We start from the raw sequence: 20,002 nt of genomic DNA on the forward strand, positions 1-20,002 counted from the left end.
GGTGATACCCAGAAGATCCAGATCATCGAACACAGGTTTAGTGAATATGTTGTACAGGGTGGGGGAGACACATGAGCCCTGGGGTACACCACACGTGATAGGGATGGAGTCTGCTACTGCTGAAGGTGAAAAGACCCTCATGGATCTCTCACCCAAGAATGATTCGATCCATTTGATGGCTTCTGTGGAAAAGTGAGCTGCTGAATCCAAATGATTACACAGGACCTTATGATACACAAGATCAAATGCCGCTGAGAGGTCTAGGAGTAGGAGGAGGGCTGTTTTGGCCTTATCTCTCAGCTCATCTATCTCTGTTTTTAAATCAATCAAGGCGGTTTCTGTCCCATGTAGTGGGCGAAAGCCAGATTGCCTTACTCCTAGTAGCTTGTGTAATTCAAGACATTTTTGGATCTGTGTATATGCAACCTTATCCAATATTTTGAGAAGGAAGGGTACCGTTGTGATGGGACGGTAGTTAGTGGGAATGAGTGGGTCTAGGGTTTGTTTCTTTAGGAGAGGGAGTACCCATGATTGTTTTAGGTTGGAGGAGATGGTGCCAGTGGTGAAAGAGGCATTAATCAGTTTAGAAATTAATGGGGACAAGTCTCTGGCAGTAACTTTTATAATTTGAGCTGGGCAGAGGTCACCTTTACAGTTGGGCGGTTTAAGAGATAAGATAACTTTCTCTACCTCTAGGCTGGAGGTTTTAGTGAAGCTGAATCTAGTGGACCTGGTCGAGGGTGTGTCACTGGGGCCGAGGGTGATAGGAGGGTGCTGTATATTCAGGGAGTCTTTTAATGGTTTATTTTATTTTGAAGAGTCTTTACTTTATTGGCTAGAGCATTTTGAATGTCTGCACACCAAGTTTTATTTTTGATGCAGGTGTCAGGTATGGAGATCGGAGACTCAAGTTCTTTTAGTATGATAAAGAGTTCCCTCATACTTGAGTTGGAGTTACAAACCGCTCGTTGTAGGAGTTTTGTTTAGCTAAACAGATTTCATTTTTGTATTGCGTGGAAATTGTAGCTAGACTGACTTTGTTTTTGGTAGATGGGCATAATCTCGAAGTAGATTCACATTTTCTTTTTAGGAGACATAGGTCCTTTAATTGTGGAGTAAACCACTTGTTTAGGTGGGCTTTGGGTTTACTTGGTCTCAGTTTGAGTGGTGCAATCTTATCCAATGTGGTACGCATGATTTTATTGTATTCATGGACCAGGGTGTCAGGGTCTAGGTTGTCGGGCAGTGAATTTAGTACGGGGAGGATGGCAGGATTCACTTTGTCCGTAGTGATGTTCTTTCTATTTCTGGGTAGGCAAGGTTGGACAGTTTGGGCGGCCGTGGGAGGTGGTCTGGTGGTTGATAGTGTGAAGGACACAAGGGAGTGATCTGTCCAAACTAACAGCAAGATGGAGGTGATGGTGGCAGTGCAATTATAGTCGGCTACCCAATCTAGGGTTCTACCTTTGATATGGGTAGGCTTGTTGGTTTTTTGTGAGAGTCCTAATGCAGTAATGGTGCTGGCTATTTCAAGGGCATGTTTGTCTGCCGGGTCATTAAAGCCTAGATTAAAATCGCCTAATAGAAGTAGTTGTGACGTTGTTTTGAGGCTGTTAGGTAGTATACTGTACATATCCTCTTCAAATGTCCCGAGAGGGGTGGTCTGTAGATTAAATGGATAGTGAGTGACTGTGAGTTGGCTAGGGGGAGTTTGGCCGTAAGGATTTCACAAGATTGCAAGGTTTGAGGGGGGCTAGTCTCCGTGAAAGGCTTACTCTGGATATTATGGCGATACCTCCGCCTCGAGTTCCATCTCTGTCTTGCCTAGATATTGTATAGCCAATCAGGGAGTGCTAACATAAGCAATGGACCTGCGGCATTGTGTAGCCAGGACTCAGTAATGGAGAGGAAGTCCAATTTATTATCCGCTATTAGGTCGGAAATGTCTGTGGCATGGGCAACGAGTGATCTCACATTCAGGAGAGCTCCTTTAAGGGAGAGTGCCTCTGTTTGAGCTGTGCCCTGTAAAGGACTAAGAGTGTACTGGTCAATTGGTTTGGGTTTAGGTGGCTGAATGGCATTGGCACAAAGGGCCCGGTCAGATATAGGTTTGTTGGAATTCAGCGGCTTCACACCAGAGGTGCAGGCTGTCCTCTTGTTAACTGGGGGTAAGGATCTCATAAGGGGTTAGTGAAGTTTGGAAAGTCTTGCGCAGAGTTTTGTGTTTCTAGCAATAGTCGTCCCAGGGTATGTTGCAAGTACTCTGGATCCTGAGATATTACAGTGGGTAGGATAGGATATATTAAGGTTATTAGCTGTCATTCTCATAGGTATGGGAGGGACTTGAACAGTCCTGTGTGGGAGAGGCCACCAGTCACTATATTCTATGTCACTGGTTAGGGAAAGTATGGTGGCTACTATAGCCAACAAGATATTATTTTGCAATAGCATATTTAGCAGATGGTAATGTGGTAGGGTTACGCATCTTGGTAGGTCAGGAGCGTTTCAGGGAGCGCCTGGAACTGGGACAGCGTAAAGTGGGCAATATAGTTATATATGGATCACTGAGGGGATAATGATACAGTTCAGGTCGGCTGAGATAAGCACATAGTGGGAGGGAATGGGGTATGTTCTTAGCATCTGTGTATGCACAATCATATGTGTGGGGGCAGTACCATATAGGTGCAGATTGGCTAGATGCAGAGAGTGAATGTCAATAGTTAGGGGGTGGATCAAGAATCCGCCTATTGCAGTAAAGAATCAATGAGTACCTTAGGAAAAAAGTGGGGGCACACATTCCTGGCACAAGTTCCTAGCATCAGTGTATGCACAATCAAACACATGGGGGCAGTACCATATAGGCGCAGATAGGCTAAATGCAGAGTCCAACAGTCAGATAGAGGATCAGGAAGACCGTCAAGGCAATAGAATGGCAGATAAATACATTACATAAAGCAAGAGATTCTCCACGCGAATAATGTGCGCACCAGCAGAATAGGTAAGAGCAATGCAAGATGGCCATAGGTTAGATGTCAAGTCAATCAATAATGCAGTGCAAGTGGCCTATTAGGCAATGGGGTGGCAGGTAGTGCAAAACATAGTGAGGCACGTATTCAATGGGAAGTAGAAACGATGCAGTATACATAACAATAGATGTGATCCAGGTTTAGAGCTGTCATAATATGCAAGGCACTGGGCACATTAGTGCTACAAAGAAAGCATCGGACAGAATTGGGCTAGCATCGTAGGATGGAGCAGGTAGACACGAGTATGCAGAGACAGTAGCTAAGCAATCGGTATACAACGGGGAGAGAGTATAGACTAGATTCGCCCGTGGTGATTTAGTCATGACGTAGGGCAGGGCCAGGTGTTTAATGCAGGTAGTCCTTATGCCGATCAGCTCTGGGTGGATGGAGCCCGCATTGAGCAAACAGCGAGAACGAAGGCCGCATAGTACGCGATTTTCAGATGGGGCATCACATTCAAACTGATCAGAGAAGCAATTAAGATGTATTATGGGGCAATTCAAGAAGTCGGTGGAGGGTGGGTAATATGCTGACAGACTCATCACGCGACATTACAGTTACAATCAGCTAATGCGGCGCATGCAATATATTGTTTTCGGCTTGCTCTTGGGTGAAGACAGTGTAGGTGTTCAATGGCCATTGGCAGCATAGGTAGGATAGCAGTGTAGGGCCAGGGATAAAAGTTACCTTAGTCACGTGTTCTGTGAGACCGGCCACACTGACTAAGGGGGCTGGCCGACGGCGTGGTCGGCTGGTGACAGGCTGTGGACAGGTGCAAGCCGTGATTCCCGGGCCTTGTTGACGTGGGCCGGCTTCCGTCTGCCGGCTCGCAGGATAGTCTGTTCAAATTCGCCTGGAGGCCAATCGGTGGCTCGGGAAGTATGCTGGGCCTGGTTAGGAGGAACAAGGGCTGGCAAAACGGCAGTCGGCCATCTTTGAAGGGGTTTTCTGCCACGAGGTTGGCAATGGGATCGAGAAGCACAGCAGCGCAGGCCTACGGAGCCTGTTCAAGGAAGGCAAAGTGCTAGACTGCACAACGGAGCACTATTATCAATTTTAGTAGTGAAGTCCCGCCATATTGCGGTACCTTGTATTTTTCTAGATTTCTTGTGCGCGTTCATCAAAAGCACTTACCGACGAGTAGACAGCTTCGGATGGGGTCTCCATGTTTGGCCACTGCTCCTGCCTTGAGAAGAAATACGCTTAAATGATGATTCTGATATGTTTGGCAATTTTTTGTAATCTTGTTCAACGAGCGAGGGCATAGATCTCTGCACCTACGGCCGAATCCAGGGATTGCCCCAATGCCCATAACAGACAGGTTATTGAATTTTAGTGACTCACATATGGTATTTGGGTTGGCAAGGAACCACAGTGAATTTAGGTTCCATGAATTACCCATTGCAATGTTCCCAAAGGTTTGCATTGGCACACAGGATGTGTGCACCATGTTGGTGGATCAGTGGACTAATGCATCCACAGTGACCTATCTTTGCACCTTTCTGCATTTGTGTCTGCTGCATTTGCTTCAGCTTTGCTTATTTTTCAGGGAACAAGAAGAACAGCAACACAAATCTTACAGTGATAAAGTCAAATAAGAGCAGGGGATTAACAAAAGAATGCAAATGCAGTAGATGCAAATCCATAAAGATGTAAATGTACAGATGTAAAGACATGGGACTACATCTACTACAGGGATCTGTGTTTGACCTCTCGGTGACAGGTTTAAATCCCAATAAAATTGTTATTACACAGTTGGGTAACAATAAATATGTGTTATCTGACAACAGCACCAAGATACCCCATGGGGGGAGTGTGCACTCTACAAATACACCTGTTTTGTGTGCAAAACCATACATGAGGCCAGTCAGGTTATTTCAGATTAAATATGCAATGTTATTCTTAGGCACATTGTGCATCAAATATTACTTGGAAGCACATTTGTTCATCCGTCTATCATCTGTGAATGTGAATTTTTGGAGAAAGCATCATGTTCAGGCTTCATCTCCAAAGCTGGGGCGAAGGTGTGGACAAAGGATTGAGAGCTCTGCCAGGTGTCTCAAAATAGGAATTGAGATGAATAACGGCTGTGTGTTCGATTTCTTGCTTTCGCTAGGTTCTGTACATGTGTCCAAAACGTATCCTACAGCTGTTTGGATATGATGGATCCAATTTGGATGCCTGATTGCTACCCAGACTGATAACAACACTAAAATCATATTTGTTGATGTCTTTTCTTAACTTGGATTCTTGAAAAGACAAATGTGCCTCCAGTAGAGTTTGTCGAATATAATCTGACGAAATGAGAGTAAAATATGCAGATTCTAAAGGTCTTAGATAAGTGCTCGCCAAATAAAATACAAAATCAATAATTAAGAAAATATAAATTGTATTATTTAATACAGGCAGAAAAGAACATTTCTGATACATAGGGACAGCAAATGGGAACACCACATAAACATCTAATGTGTTGACACAGACTACACATTTCAATGGATAATACACAAAAACGTTAAATCATGAAATTCAGTAACTGTAAAAAAGAAATACACCCCTGCTCAAGCCCAGACCTGCATGTTTCAGTTCCATGTCAGAACAGCACATTTTTTTTATTGTGGGTAAAAACATAAAAACATTTTTACCGATTTTGTTACCGCAAAATCTGGGGTGGTGGCAACACCTTTCCTAGGCTATCCTGCACCCCTGTTTCTATATACCTAACACCACTCCCATATACCTGTTTGCAGTAAAGAATGTGGTTAAAGAAATCATGTTTCGGTCCCTTTTAATACGTTTGCGATCTGCTTCAAGGGCAGATAAGAGTGTAGTGCTGAAAACAGCAACCTAGACAAAAATTAATACTACATAGGGAGAGATTGATATCAATAGGACATACTAAATGTGACCAAATGTAAGAATGTACATTCTAGTGAAACTCTCACCTCATAAATGAGGATTCCTGCCATAGCAAAAAAAGATTGGAATTACTATCACCCACATTGCCTTGAATTAGGACCTAACGGGAAAACTATGATACAGAAAATCAAATAATAAAGGGATAAATATTCGTATCAATTAAATGTAATTAATGGAAATCAGTAACTACTTGATTTCACCAATGCCTACTAACTCAACCTCAGCTGTTAAGCCTAAAGAACCAGTGGTACATGGCTTCATGTTTTGATGGTGGATGTTTTGGCAGTAAACTAGTTACCCACTCCATTTTACCTTTCCTAGGATATTTACCATCTTAAACTACATACAAATATTATGTCAACAAGTCTGGCGGGCAACATTATTTTGAATAACCGCCCAGCTCAAGACAATGTAAACGTAATAAATGCTTTAATCACAGATTGTGTAGGAGAACTCCTTGCATATATTTCATTATATACCCTCAACATGACCCAGGTGATAACATGGGTGAACCTCACATAGAACTCATTGGCAGACCATGTTGACCCAGACACCTGCTGGCCCTCATCAGGGTAAAGGGTGCATGTATCTCCTCCTGGTTTCAATAGAGTCCTGTTCTGCCATCCTCAAAAATGGGTAGTTGAAGATTCTGGAAAAAGCATCTAGCACACTCTCACCTGGCTTTGCATCAGCAGAGTACAGGCCACAGTAATAAGTGACACATGCCAAGCTCATGTCGGCATTAGATGTCACAGAATTCCCCTCATACGTCATTATAGATTCCACTGTTCTTTGCTCCACTTCCACCCTTTTCAAGCTACAGTCTAAACGCCTGCTTGCCCCCTCGCCATATACCGAATATGCCTGCCTAGTGTAAACATACACCCTCCCTCCCTCCTGAGATAGTGTTCCGTTTCTACCCCCATTCTTAACTCATAGTAGGATAGAGTCTTATGGTTACATGGCATAGTGCAGTTCTATGTCCTTTGATTCAGTGTCTAGCCAGAGCCTTCTTGCTCTTGTACTTTTGGCAGCTGTGGTAAGGTGGTAAGAAACAAATAACCTCATCCCTAATTAAAGCTTTCAGCACATCCCAGAACACAAGGCCATCTTTGATAGAATGCGTAATTGAAATACTGACTCTATTATCTCTCCGTCTCGTCAGATAGCAGGCCAGTGTTCAATCTCCATGGCCTAGACCCACCCTTAAATCAAGGGTAATGCGTAAACCGAAAAGACCATGGACATCTTGCGTGAACCACCGTCCACTTTCATTTCATGTCAATTTTATTGACAGAGTGCCTGCTAAACGCGAACAGGCCCAGAAGGCTGTGCTTTGTTTAGTATGTAGGCTCCTAAATATAACCATGTTTCTGCAGCAAAAACCTCCTACATTGGCTTCCTGTGCCAGTGGGCGAAGTAGGAGGGAGCGTGGGAAGAAGTTGTGGGGAGAAGTTGAAACTGCACTGAGCGTTCCCTTAAACAGCAGCCGCATGTGTTAGGGGGTTTTGTATTGTGCGTGGGAGGGTGTGTGGTGATGAGGTTTGTGGGGGGCAGGCCAGTAGGGAGCATAGGGCCACTACTACTTTTCGTACCGTCCTGTGCAGAGGAGAGTGTAATTTGAAATCACGTGTCTGACTTTCAGACTTTCAGATGCTTAAATGGGATGCAGTGCAGTAAAAAAGTGAAGGCAATCCCACTATAAATATCTTGTGATTATTTTTAGATTGGGTAACTATCTTTGATTTACATGCACTGTGAGAAATTGTGTTTAGCAATGGAGTTCCCCCAGCACCTAGAAGGCTGTTTTCTGGAATTTTTTGCGTTTAACGGTTTTCCCACCCCTTCATTGTTCATTGTTTTTTTGCAATTCCATTTCGACCACTTTTACAGCACTGCCGAAGTATACATTTGGCACTGAAGTGGTGGATTTACCAAAATGCCATTACCCCACCCATAATCACCCAGTACATTCACAGGAACAAGCGGCAGTAACCGTAATGGAGTTGGGCAGTCATTCTGTGTAAATTCTGCAAAATGATTGCCAAACTCGAAGTGAGGCCCCGAGTGGTGCCACATTCCCCTCCCTGTACTTTGCGTGCTTGCAAAGTTCAGGCTGTCCTCTAAAGGTGGCCCACTGTGGGCAGTGCAGGCAGCTAAAGCTTGGAATTCTATGACATTTCCCTTTCAGTCTATTCGATTCTGACAAACCATTTTTGTTCTCCTAGGTTCTCAGATGACCAGGGCTGTGAGGCCCATTGGGAAATGGATGCGCTATATAAGTAAGTGTCACAAATCAATCATTCAATCAAGAACAGTGTAGAACCATGTGCAATGATTACCATTGATGCCAACAAGGATTTTGACTGAGTGGGGTAGAAGTAACTGAGATAAACATTGTTAGAGTTGGGAAGCACATGAAGGCATTGATGGACTAAGGTACAAGAGAATACACTTTAAATGTTCTACAGTAGGCGGCCAACCCACTGGATTTAATGTCCTCTCCTGGAACCTCATCCTCAGCTCTCTTATAATTACTGATAAGTTTTAGGGAAAATCTAAACAGGTCAAAGGTTTTTCCAATCTCATCATCCTGGCCAGAACACTTTTTTGAGGTTTGAATATTAAATGGACAGAATGGCGCTGTCTATATTTACTGAAGTCTCTTGAGACACACAGGGAGCTTAGCAGGACAATATTAAAATGCTCATGGAACGTAAACAGTGGAGTAAATTGTTGTTCGTATTGTGGGTAAAATCCACAGTATCAAAATTGCTCTGCTACCTAGAATCCTGTATATTTGTGGATTGGTGCCACTTGTCCTCTTTCAAAAAGACTTCCGTTGATAGAGGATGTCTTTAGGGATCTTTGGTGGGCAAGGAATAACAGATTGGCAATTCATATGCAAATTCTACCAAAAGGGGCAAGGGCAGGGGTTATATATACCCCAATATTAGAAAATACCACAGGGCATTGTCTCTTTGATTCTTGAATGCGTGTCTGGGAATACAGAATCTGGGCTAGCATTGGTTAGAATTGTGGAAGGTGCAGTCTTGTCAATAAAGGTGCTGGTGTTCTTGCCAAGGGACAAAGGGGTTTCTAAGCACATTGCTTTACCCTCTGTAATGTGTGTTATTTCTGAATTTAAAACTGCTATGGGAATTGGGTGGACACTTCCTACTGCTCGGGAGGCCTCACTGTGGGGGAACTGTCTATTTGAAACAAAAATAAAACTGGGCGTTTCCCCACTTTATCCCCGAGCTTGTTTTCAGGTAGGGTCGCTTTCCCACACGTGTTGGCACTGCCTGCGTATACAAATATTTTGGGGTGAACTCATGAGCTGGATAAGGGAGATTGCGGGGGCACAGCTCCTTCTAGACTCCATTCAGATGTTGCTGGGCATTCCAACAAAGGGCAGGGAGGAATATAGATTCCCCAGGATGTAGGAGGCAATGCTCGGGGAGGCTGGCGATTGCCCAAAGATGGAAAACTGAGCATGTCCCCTCCAAGTCAGAAAGGGAGAAAAAGATTTTATGATACTGGGAAAACTAACTGCAAGAATGGGGCCCCTTGATATCCTGCTGTGAAGAGAAAGGAGATGGGCCCCAGGCATAAGGGAAGCACCTTAGGTGGGATCCAGATGTGTGGTTAAGTGTTATGATATGATATGCTATGATATGGCATTTATAACACGTCTGTACACAAGTGTTTCTAGGCGCGACAAGACAAGGGCGGGACAGAAGGAAGGCAAAACAACGATCTTACTAGGCCTTGTGTCATTCAGATCGCGCAAGTGCAGGGAAGTGGTTGGAGGGAAGTGCCAAAGGGGAAGGGGAAGTGGAGAAGTGCAGGTAAGCAAAGTACAGCCAACTGGTGGCTCAGTGCAGGTAAAGGAAACTGCAGCCAACGGGTGGTTCTTAAGCACAGAGAGAGGGGCTGTAGGGTTACAGATATAGACCACAAGTACTGGGCAGGCCAAGAGGCAGTGGGAGGTGCCACTGGACATGCAGAGACCTAGGCCCAAGTTCAGAGGGTGGCCAGGTGACCAGTGCATGGACCAGCTGGGTCATCAGCATGGGAGAGAAAGAGAGAAAGTGGAAGCAAAGTGGAAGGCTTTGTGTTGCTTCCAGAACCAAAGGTGGTTCTGATCAAGTTTGAGAGAGGCAGGGAGGCTGTTCCAGAGGGAGGTCCCAGCCAAAGAAAGAGATCTGCCCCCAACGTTCTACTTGGAAAAGTGACTTACCCTCAGAGAGTTGGAGGGGGATGAGCGGAGAGCTCGAGAAGGGAGATGTTAAGGAAGAGAGTGCTGGAGGTAGTGCGGTCCCAGGCCCCAGAAAGCCTTGTGGATGATGCAAAGGGTCTTGAACTTGATCCTTGCCGCCACTGGGAGCCAGTGAAGAAATTTCAGTGCCGGACAGATACGATCCCTGGGCTTGAGGCCAAGGACAAGTCTCGCAGTCCTGTTCTGATAGGTTGTAGAGGACGGAGAGTAGAGGCAGGAAGATTTAGAAAGAGGGTGTTGCAGTAGTCCAGCCTAGAGAGGACAAGAGCTCTGGAGACAGTGAGCTTCTGGGGGAAAATGAGGGAAGGAAGAATACCTCTGAGGAGGTGCAGCTGATAGTTTGACTTCTTAGATACGTCACAGATGTGAGGAGAGAAGGAGAGGGTGGAGTCTAAGATGGCCCTAGGGTTCTTAGCCACACAGGTAGGAGTAGGAAGAGGGCCCAGAGTGGGCTGCTAGAGAGAGAGGAAAGGAGGGAGTTAGTGTTCCAATGAGAAGGATCTCAGTCTTACTGGCATTAAGGCGGAGATCCTTGGCGGTACACCACTCCTGGATTGCGGACAGACAGTCTGGAATGAGAGAAGGAGAAGAGGAGGCCGAGGGGAGCCTGAAAGAGAGCTGGGTGTCATCAGCATAACACTGAAAGTTGGAGCAGAGAGCAGAGATGCGGTGGGCAATAGGTGCCAGGTATTGGTTGAACAGCCATGGAGAAAGGTTAGACCCCATGGAGAAAGGTTAGACCCCTGGAGTACACCACAGGTATTGAGAGATATAGAAGAGAGGAAGGACCACAGCTGGACCTGGGAGGGTCGATCAGTGAGAAGGGAGGGCAGCCAGGCCAGTGCATGATCAGTGATACCCAGGTTATCATAGAGGTGATTGAGCAGGAAGGCATGGCTGACCGTATCAAAAGCGGAAGAAAGATCAGGGAGAATGAGGACAGAAGGAAGGTTAGGATCAAGGTTAGAGAGCAGGCCTTCACGGATGTTCAAGCGATAAGCTTCTGGGCTTTTGGCTGCTCTGAAGCCAGACTGGTGGTCATGGAGACAACCAACAGATTCAGTGTGAAGATTAAGCTGGGAGATGGGCAGCTTTGCCAATAGTTTGCCCAGGAAAGGAGTGTTGGAGATTGGCAATAGTTAGATGGAGTGGAAGGATCGGCAGAGGGCTCCTTAAGGAGGGACTGCACAACAAGGGAGTTCTTAACGGGGGAGGGGAAGGTACCAGTGGCAAAAGAGTGATTGCAGAAATCGGCCAGCGCTGGAGCAAGGGTGTCGATGTGGTCCTTGATGGTTCTGTAAGAACAGGGTAGAACCTGTTTTGAAAATACATTCATAGATTGGACTTGTCTAGAAATGTTGTTGGGGGTGAACAAGTGAAAGGATATGAAGGAAGGAGGACAGGTGGCCACGGGCAGGCCAGGCGTGGAGAAGGAGGAAGAAGAGGAAGAGAGGGTGGACAGGATGTCCTTAGTTTTAGTGATGAAATGAGAAGCCAATGCCGTACAGAGAGTCTGGGAGGGAACAGGAGAGGCAGAGACTACAGCAGGGTTGGCCAGCTCCTTGAGTTTGGTTGAGTTGTTAGATGTGGCAGAGATGCAGGCTTGGTAGTGTGCTCACTTCTTGGCAAGTACAGAGAGTCTGTGCTGCCTTTGGAGCAGGCAGCAGGCCAGTTTTTCAGAGGGTGCACCTGTAGCCCTCCACTTCCTCTCAGCCACCCTGCACTTGTGCTTGGGGGTGACAAGGTCAGAGTCATACCAAGAGTTGTACTTGGATTTGGGCTTCAAGCGGATCCTCATGACAGAGGCAAGTACATCAAAAGTGTCAGAGATAAAAAGATGGAGGTGAGAAAGGGCTGTGTCAGGATGTGAGTTAGCCAAAGGTGCAGAAGGAAGAGAGAAAGTAGCAGCGAAAGCCTCAACTAACACACGCTTCATGGATCGGATAACCGAGAAGGTAGGTGGCAGTGCTGTGGTCGGCATGGCCTGAGGGGTAGACGGAGAGAGAGAGAGAGAGAGATGGGTGGAAAGGAGAAAGTGATCAGTCCAGGAGAGAACAGTGGTGAGAGGGTTAGAGAGGGGGAGGTCTGAGGAGATCAGAACATCCAGGGTGTGCCCTGCAGAGTGAGTCGGACAAGAGGGAAGAACAGAGAGAGGAAGAGAGTCACAGAGGTTGCGAAAGAGTCCTGCAGGAGGACATGAAGCATCCAAGCGGATGTTAAGGTCTCCAAGGAGGAGAAGTTGAGAGGTAGAGGCAAGGAGGGAGGAGGAGAAATCTGCCCACTCAGAGAGGAAGGAGGCTGCCTGGCCGGGCGGCCATTAGATAGTGTCGACAGTGAGAGAAAGGCCAGGCGAGAGAGAGTGCCTGCAGACCAGGCATTCAAAAGAGGAGTAATCCTGCAAAGGATGATATAAGCAGGGATCCACTCCAGGAAGATCAAGGCTACACCCCCACCGGGACGGTTGGTTCCAGGCGCAGAGAGGATCTTGTAGCCATCAGGAAGGAGAGTGTCAAAGCACGTGGCAGAGATGACTGTGAACCATGTCTCAGTCAGACTGAGTACATCGAGATCGAGTTCTTCAAGGAGATGGCCAATGTCAGATGAGTGTTTGACCCCTGAGCAAGAGTTGAGAGTAGGAATGTGGAGCAGGTTTCCCCCCTTGTAAGACTTCCGTGGAGGGGTACAGATCCGAGGTACGGCCTGCGGAAGTGTTGTAGGTGCCCGAGGATGGGCAGAAGAGGAAGGAGGAGAGGGGAAGGTAGCCAAGGAGGAGGCGGTGGACACCAAAGGGGTGACGGAGGAAAGAGGCAACAGGGTGGCCGGAGAAGCAGCAGAGACAGTCATAGAGGTGGCAGAGGATGGAGGAGGCAGAGGAGCCAGAAAGGGGAAGAGAAGGGACAGCAGGAAAAGAAGGGACATTGATAAGGCGCGTGAAGCTTCTATCAAAAGGAGAATGTTGGCCTGAGGGCCTTCGACCAAGACAGTGCCATTTAGGTAAACATCAATGATGGTCTTGGAGGAGTGCAAGGGAGCCAGGAGGGCCTCCCATCGGGTGCCATCATTATTGGGTGAAGAGTAAAAGGAGAGAGAACAGAGACCATATGGGGGATCCATAGGCCTGGAAAGGGAACGACAAAGAGGATGTCGGTAAGCGTCTGTCTGGAGGAAGCACTGGTGTAGGTATCAGCGATAGGGAAGCCTGGGTTGGAGACCAGGATATCCATTTTGAACTTCTTCCTGCCAGACTTAGTGAGAAGGATAGGATAGCCGAAAGAAAAGCAGTTAGAGACGATAGGAGAGCACCATAGTGGGTGCAGAGGGGAGATTAAGAGGGGGTTAAAGAGAGTGGAGAGTGGTGGGCTAAGGAGCAGGTAGGCGAGGGGACACTAGGGCAGGGGGACACAGAAGGAGGGGGGCACACAGAGGACAGAGCAATGACGGAAAATCAGATGCAGTATATAGACAAATCAGTTGCCCATGGAACATAGAAGTAAAGAATGGACACAGCAGGGATGCAGGCAGTACAATGTAAGAAAAACAACAATGGATAACACGAAATACCAAAAAATAGGACAATCGAACAGGGGACCAAGAGGAAAAGGATGAACACAGCAGGAATGCAGGCAATAACAACCATGGATAACAAAACGCCAACAAACGGAACATTCGACCAGGGAATCTAGAAGAAAACAATGAGCACAGCAGGGATGCAGACAATGTAAAAACGGCCAACAACTGTGTAGAACAAAACCTCAGAAACAGTACACAATAGGTCAGGGGACGTGGCTAGGAAAGGGGAGGTGGCAAGGAAAAGGGGAAGGGGGCTAGGAAGGGGAAGGAGAGGGCCTGCAGGGAATTTGGGGTCTTGCGACTGAGTGGAGAGAGACCTGCCTAGAGTTGCAAGGGGGTGCACGCAGCCATGATGTGAGTGAGCGCATGCAATCTAGGATTGCGAGGGAACGCATGCGGCATAGGATGTGAGGGTGCCACACAGCCTAAAATGTGAGTGAGCACACGCAATCTAGGGTAGCGAGGGAGCGCACACAATCTAGGATTGCGAGGGAACGCACGCGGCCTAGGATGCGAGGGAGTACACGCAATCCCTCATAGCGAGTGGAACACACGTGGCCCAGGATGTGAGGGAACGCACGTGGCCCAGGATGCGAGGGAGCACACGCAATCTACGATTACAATGGGAACGCATGTGGCCTAGGATGCGGGGGAGCACAAGGAGCAGGGGTTGGGGGGGCCAGAGGTCCGGTCACAGAGGAAACCACGCGTGTGCCCGAGTGAGAAGGGGCACCAGGTCAGGGGGGTTGCATGGAGTGAGGCAAGCTAACTCTCACCGCAACTTCTTACCTGTAGCCGCAGACAGGAGGGTGAGGCTGTCCGCACTCACTGTCTATGCTGCAACCCCATCGTTGCCAAACACCTGCATCGCTCAACATTTTGACCTTGTCCTGTGAGGGCTTTGCCGCAGAGGATCCATGCCTCGGTTCTTATAGGCACGGATGCGTGGACGTAGCGAAGCATGCTACGTGTAGTCAGGCAGCATTCTCCTGCATACCTGCATCGCTCAACACCGCAGCATTGTCCTGCAAGTGCAGTGCTGCAGAGGGTCTGTGCCTTTGTTCTTAAAGGCATGGATGCGTGGACGTATTAAAGCGTGCTACGTGTAGTCGGACTGTGTCACCTGCGCACCTACTTCGCTCAACACCAGAGCTTTCTCCTGTGAGGGCTTGGTGTCCTTACCCTAGGCTGAGTGTTGCCCAGATAAGGGATAGTTGTTTGGAATGGGTTTGAGAGGTGGGGTGGTGGGGGTTGACCCATCCTGTAGATCATAAACCTTCATCCCAATGGTGTACTAATTGGGAGCCTATGTGCCTTAGTGTATTTGGAACCTAATGGTCAACCCCATGTGTCTTTTGACTGTTGTGGACGAGAATACGCGTAACCGAACTTGGACAAATGTTTACAGAGGTCTGGGCGGCGGGATGGGAAAGGGGAAAGTCTAACCAAAGTGTTTTTTGTGAATTTATTATGCTTTTATGATACATAAAATGCCAATAAAGAAATATATTTTTAGTTTTTTGTTTTATGAAACTGGTCATTGTGTATAAAGGCTGTTATACATAAAACAAGCAGCATTTGATGCCTAACGTTTATGTGCAACATTCTGCAGTCTGATCAGCATAGTTTCATGACCTAGCTGATAGACACGTGTAAAACAAAAATACAATTACGTACTGCACCTCACCCTTGTATAATAAGCAATTAAATCAAATCTGTCAGAAGATTTATGCTTAGGAAAGTTGTACCCTTAATTGATTTGACATATTCAGAGAACATTTTATTTATATATTCATCTGTTCCAAGTACTGGCCTTGGTGAAAAATATAGCTACATAAGCATCTATTCCAAGCACATGCCATAATCATCTATTCCAAGCACAGACCATGGCAATAGTTTTTGTCATGATGCCTACCTCCAAGGAGCCAGGTCCGACCCAGCAACCCCAGAGGCAGGCATCATTTCCCCCAGGGGAGTGCCAGCGGGCCCAAGCTGGGGCCCTTTGGACGCAGTCCTGGCGCCTTAGGCGCTAGGCTCATGTTGGACCGCCAGGCTCATAAAGCTAGACATGTGTTCAAGTGTTGTAATGTGCACTTACCTGATGCAGACCATGCTGCTACATCCAGGCCCTCTTGAGGCCTGAATGGAACTACTTTACCTGTGGAACTACTTTCCGCCTGGGTGTGGTCGGGGAAGGATACATACCTGATCGGTGGAAGGATACATACCTGGAACTTCTTCCAAAGCTATTTAAACCACACCCGATCAGCAACTCACGCTTCGCGTTTTTCTGCTCCTCGCAGCTGGACGCTCACTGTGTCAGCTCCTGCATCTGGACCTCAGCCACGCCTGTCAGTATCCTGGGTCACCTGCAAAGGGAGACAAAAGACCTTACCTGCTAAATCAGCACCACGGAGACATCACACCGACGATCCAGAAAAGGAAGACATCATTTTTAAAAGCATTTCGCTACGATCGGTGCAGCGCTGCATTTCACTCACCTATCCTGGACGCCTCCATCTTCAGCAGCGATCATCCGGATCCACAGCCACTTCCCAGAGCCTAGAGAGAAAAAGACAAGAACAAGGTGAGAGAAGGAAAGGAATAGGAAAAGCTCAGATTCCTTCTAAGACTTACCTGTTGGGTCATTCCCATTTAATTTCGGGTCTTGCCGCTTCCAGGCATTTTCCGGACCCCGGCCCCTATGGGGAAAAAAGACGAAGACATTGAATGAGCGAATGCAAAGACATTACCCGAGCGCTCATCCAGAACTTACCTGTCATTTACTGGAACTGCACTTCGGGTCGGCGCCATTTCTCCGGCATTCCAAACCCCGGCCCCTAAGGGGAAAAAGACATAAGCATTAGCGCTTGCTGCAACAAGACAATGAACATTATTATTAAGCTTGGACTTTTGAACTTGCAGCAGAACTTTTACAGTGCCTTACCTGAATAGTCAAGCTTACCTGAACTCCCATCAATCCTCAATCCAGTGAAGTAACTGGGTTTCAACGCGCCCCTGCATCAGAAGCAGGATGGAGAGCTCATCCTTCCTGACCCTAAGGTGAGACTTCACGGGGAATCGTGGAAGGGTATCGTGGAGGGTTGGAAGAGAGTGGGAGGCTTGAGCATAACTCAGTCAGTAGGTAATACTCCCTTTTCACGCACAGGGGAATATTCCTGCGAGCCAGGGAAGCCAGAGTAGAGGGGCCCTTCCTGTCCATCTTCAGTGTCCTGCACTTCACCATTGAAGAAGCACCAGCACTCAAAGCCAGACCTGCGCCTCCGTGGGAATCAGGTGAGCGTTACAGAACGCGAAGCCTACCCACAATCTCCCACCCGGGCGCTATGGAGACTTCCGAGACTGACCAGCTGGCCCAGCTTTTGGGGGAATTGCGGGCAGAGGTGCACTCAGCCCGCCAGGAGACTAGCGCTCTCAAAAGAGAACTGATCCTATCCAAGGAAAGAACTGATGACCTAGCCAAAAGGTTATTACAGGCCCAGGCAGGGCACACTCCTTTACCTAATTCCGGAGACATTTCCACATCAATGGGTTTGAATAACCCGGTACAAATCAATCTACCTGGAAACATGCCTTTGGCCCCGCCTGAACGTTTTGCGGGGGATCCCAAGAAATATGCCGTCTTTATGAACCAATGTCATTTACACTTTCTATGCAGACCCGGAGCCTTCCCTAACGACCAGACCAAGGTAGCCTTTATACTATCTTACCTCAGTGGCAGTGCTGCCGATTGGTCTATTCCATTGGTAAATCAGGATGATCCCATTCTCCAGAATTTTCAGGGCTTCCAGGCCAGCATGGAAAGATTGTTCGCTCGACACTCTCAAGGACAGGCCCTTGATAACGAACTGCTATCCTTACGACAAGGTAATCAGGATCTTCTGCCCTACATTGCCACCTTTAACAGACTGGTTGTGGAAAGTGGATGGCCAGAAAACAAAAGGATCACATTGTTTCATTGAGGCCTGCGCGAGAGCTTAAGGATGTTCTCGCTCAGATAGTAAACCCACCCCAGGTCTGCGCAGACTACATAGACTTGGTGGTTCAACTTGATCACAGACTTCAAAACAGAAAAGCAGATCGGTTCAAGTACGAAACCCGAATACCGATCAAAACCCACGCTAGCTCCAAGAGTACCGACGTATCCGAACCTATGCAAATCGGTGGTGTTAAAGGACCATTAACGCAGAAAGAACGAGAGAGAAGGCGGCAAATGCAACTTTGTATGTATTGCGGGACTTCCGGCCACTTTCTTTGAAATTGTCCAGTTAAACCACCTAAGAAGGTGGTTGGAGCTACTGATAACGAATTATTGACACCTGATTTGGGAAACGACCTAGCCCGACAAGCGTAGGGGTCCGCTTGCCGAGCTTGAAGACTAACTCTTTGACCTCGCATTTTGTCATGCCAATGGTGCTCGTGGACCCAAAACAGCCTCAGCAGTTGCATGCTATAAAAGCATACATCGACAGTGGAGCTATTGGAAATTACATAGACCGTGAATTGGCTTCCAGGATTAAGCTTCCTCTCCGCCCGAAAGTAACCAAAGACGTCATTACTACAGTAGATGGAACCGAAATAGCCTCAGGGCCTGTAACGCATTCCACTGTTGAAGTGACACTGGTGGGTCAGGACGGACATCGGGAAGCAATCGTGTTTGATGTGATCAAGGCCCCACAATTTCAAGTAATTCTTGGAATTCCTTGGTTAGAAACACATAATCCCAGAATTGACTGGCGAGCAAAGAAGATAAGTTTTCCTGATTGTGAAACCAACTTGTTATCCAAGTAATCCAGCTATGGGTCTATCCTCAGCAACTTCCACCCCTGTACAGTTACCGTCAGAATACCAAGAATTCCAAGACGTTTTTCAGAAAGAACAGGCTAACACGTTACCTCCCCATCGGTCTTATGATTGCCAAATCGATCTGGTACCCAATGCTCAACTACCTTGTAGTAGGATTTATGCTCTTACGGAACCTGAGAACCTACATTTGCGTCAGTATTTAGATCAGTACCTAGCCAATGGTTTTATTCGCCCGTCCAAGTCTCCTGTCTCTTCAGCTCTGTTCTTCGTGCCGAAAAAAGAGGGTGACCTTAGAACGTGTATAGACTATCGCGCCCTAAATCAAATAACGATTAAGAATCGTTATCCTCTGCCCTTGATCCCTGAGCTTATCGACCAGGTGAAAGACGCTCGTGTGTACACGAAGTTAGATCTCCGAGGAGCTTATCACCTGGTGCGTATAAAAGAAGGCGACAAATGGAAGACTGCATTCCGCACCAAGTTTGGGCTCTTCGAATATCAGGTGATGCCCTTCGGTTTGTGCAATGCACCTGCCGCCTTTCAGTACTTTATGAATGATGTTCTTCGGGAACTTATCGATGTCTGTGTCATTGTTTACATTGACGACATCCTGGTGTACTCTTCTTCAGAATCTGATCACAGAAAACATGTTAGGGCAGTTCTTGAGAAATTGCGCCAGCACAGGCTATTTGCAAAACTCGAAAAATGCGTTTTTCATACCACAGAAGTTGAGTTTCTCTGATTCATCCTGACACCTCAAGGAGTCCGAATGGGCTCGCGAAAGGTGGACGCCATCCTCAAATGGCCATCTCCTAGCTCAGTGAAGGGAGTTCAGAGCATGCTCGGCTTTGCCAATTTCTATCGAAGATTCATCCCGGAATTTTCCCGAACAGTCCAACCCATCACAGCTCTCCTAAAGAAAAACAAACGCTTCGAATGGACTCTTGAGGCCGAACAAGCCTTTCAGGACCTGAAAACCAAATTCACCTCTGCACCTGTATTGAAGCACCCGCACCCAGATCTCCCGTACATTGTGGAAACCGACGCATCCAGTTCGGCCATGGGAGCTGTTCTGTCGCAAAGAGACCCAAAAACTAACCAACTACACCCAGTGGCCTTTTGGTCCAGAAAATTTTCTCCTCCTGAAATCAACTACGCAATTACCGATAAAGAGTTACTGGCCATCAAATCTACTTTCAAGGCTTGGCGTCACTACCTTCTCGGGGCAAGACACACCATCACCGTAATTACGGACCACAGAAACTTACAGTATTTAAAGACGGCCAAAGCTCAATCTTCACGACAACTCCGATGGGCTCTATTCTTTGCGGAATTTGATTTTGTAATTACCTATCGCCCTGGCTGCAAGAATGGAAAAGCG

At 47.1% G+C, this 20,002-nt stretch overlaps 1 protein-coding gene across 4 annotated transcripts in view; it reads left to right on the forward strand.

Annotated features, from left to right (window-relative positions):
- The window catches only part of GRAMD2B (GRAM domain containing 2B), an 864,945-nt gene that overhangs the window by 285,994 nt on the left and 558,949 nt on the right, over positions 1-20,002 (forward strand). For 3 of the 4 annotated variants that reach the window (XM_069625594.1, XM_069625597.1, XM_069625593.1), the window contains exon 2: positions 8,171-8,224. The exons of the other annotated variant lie outside the window; for it this stretch is intronic. In XM_069625594.1, the coding sequence (XP_069481695.1) occupies positions 8,171-8,224 (54 nt within the window). The remainder of the gene's footprint in view (positions 1-8,170; positions 8,225-20,002) is intronic. 4 annotated transcript variants of the gene reach the window in all.

The sequence above is a fragment of the Ambystoma mexicanum genome, chromosome 6p, assembly GCF_040938575.1.
Source record: "Ambystoma mexicanum isolate Mex_15411 chromosome 6p, UKY_AmexF1_1, whole genome shotgun sequence".
Lineage (NCBI taxonomy): Eukaryota > Metazoa > Chordata > Amphibia > Caudata > Ambystomatidae > Ambystoma > Ambystoma mexicanum.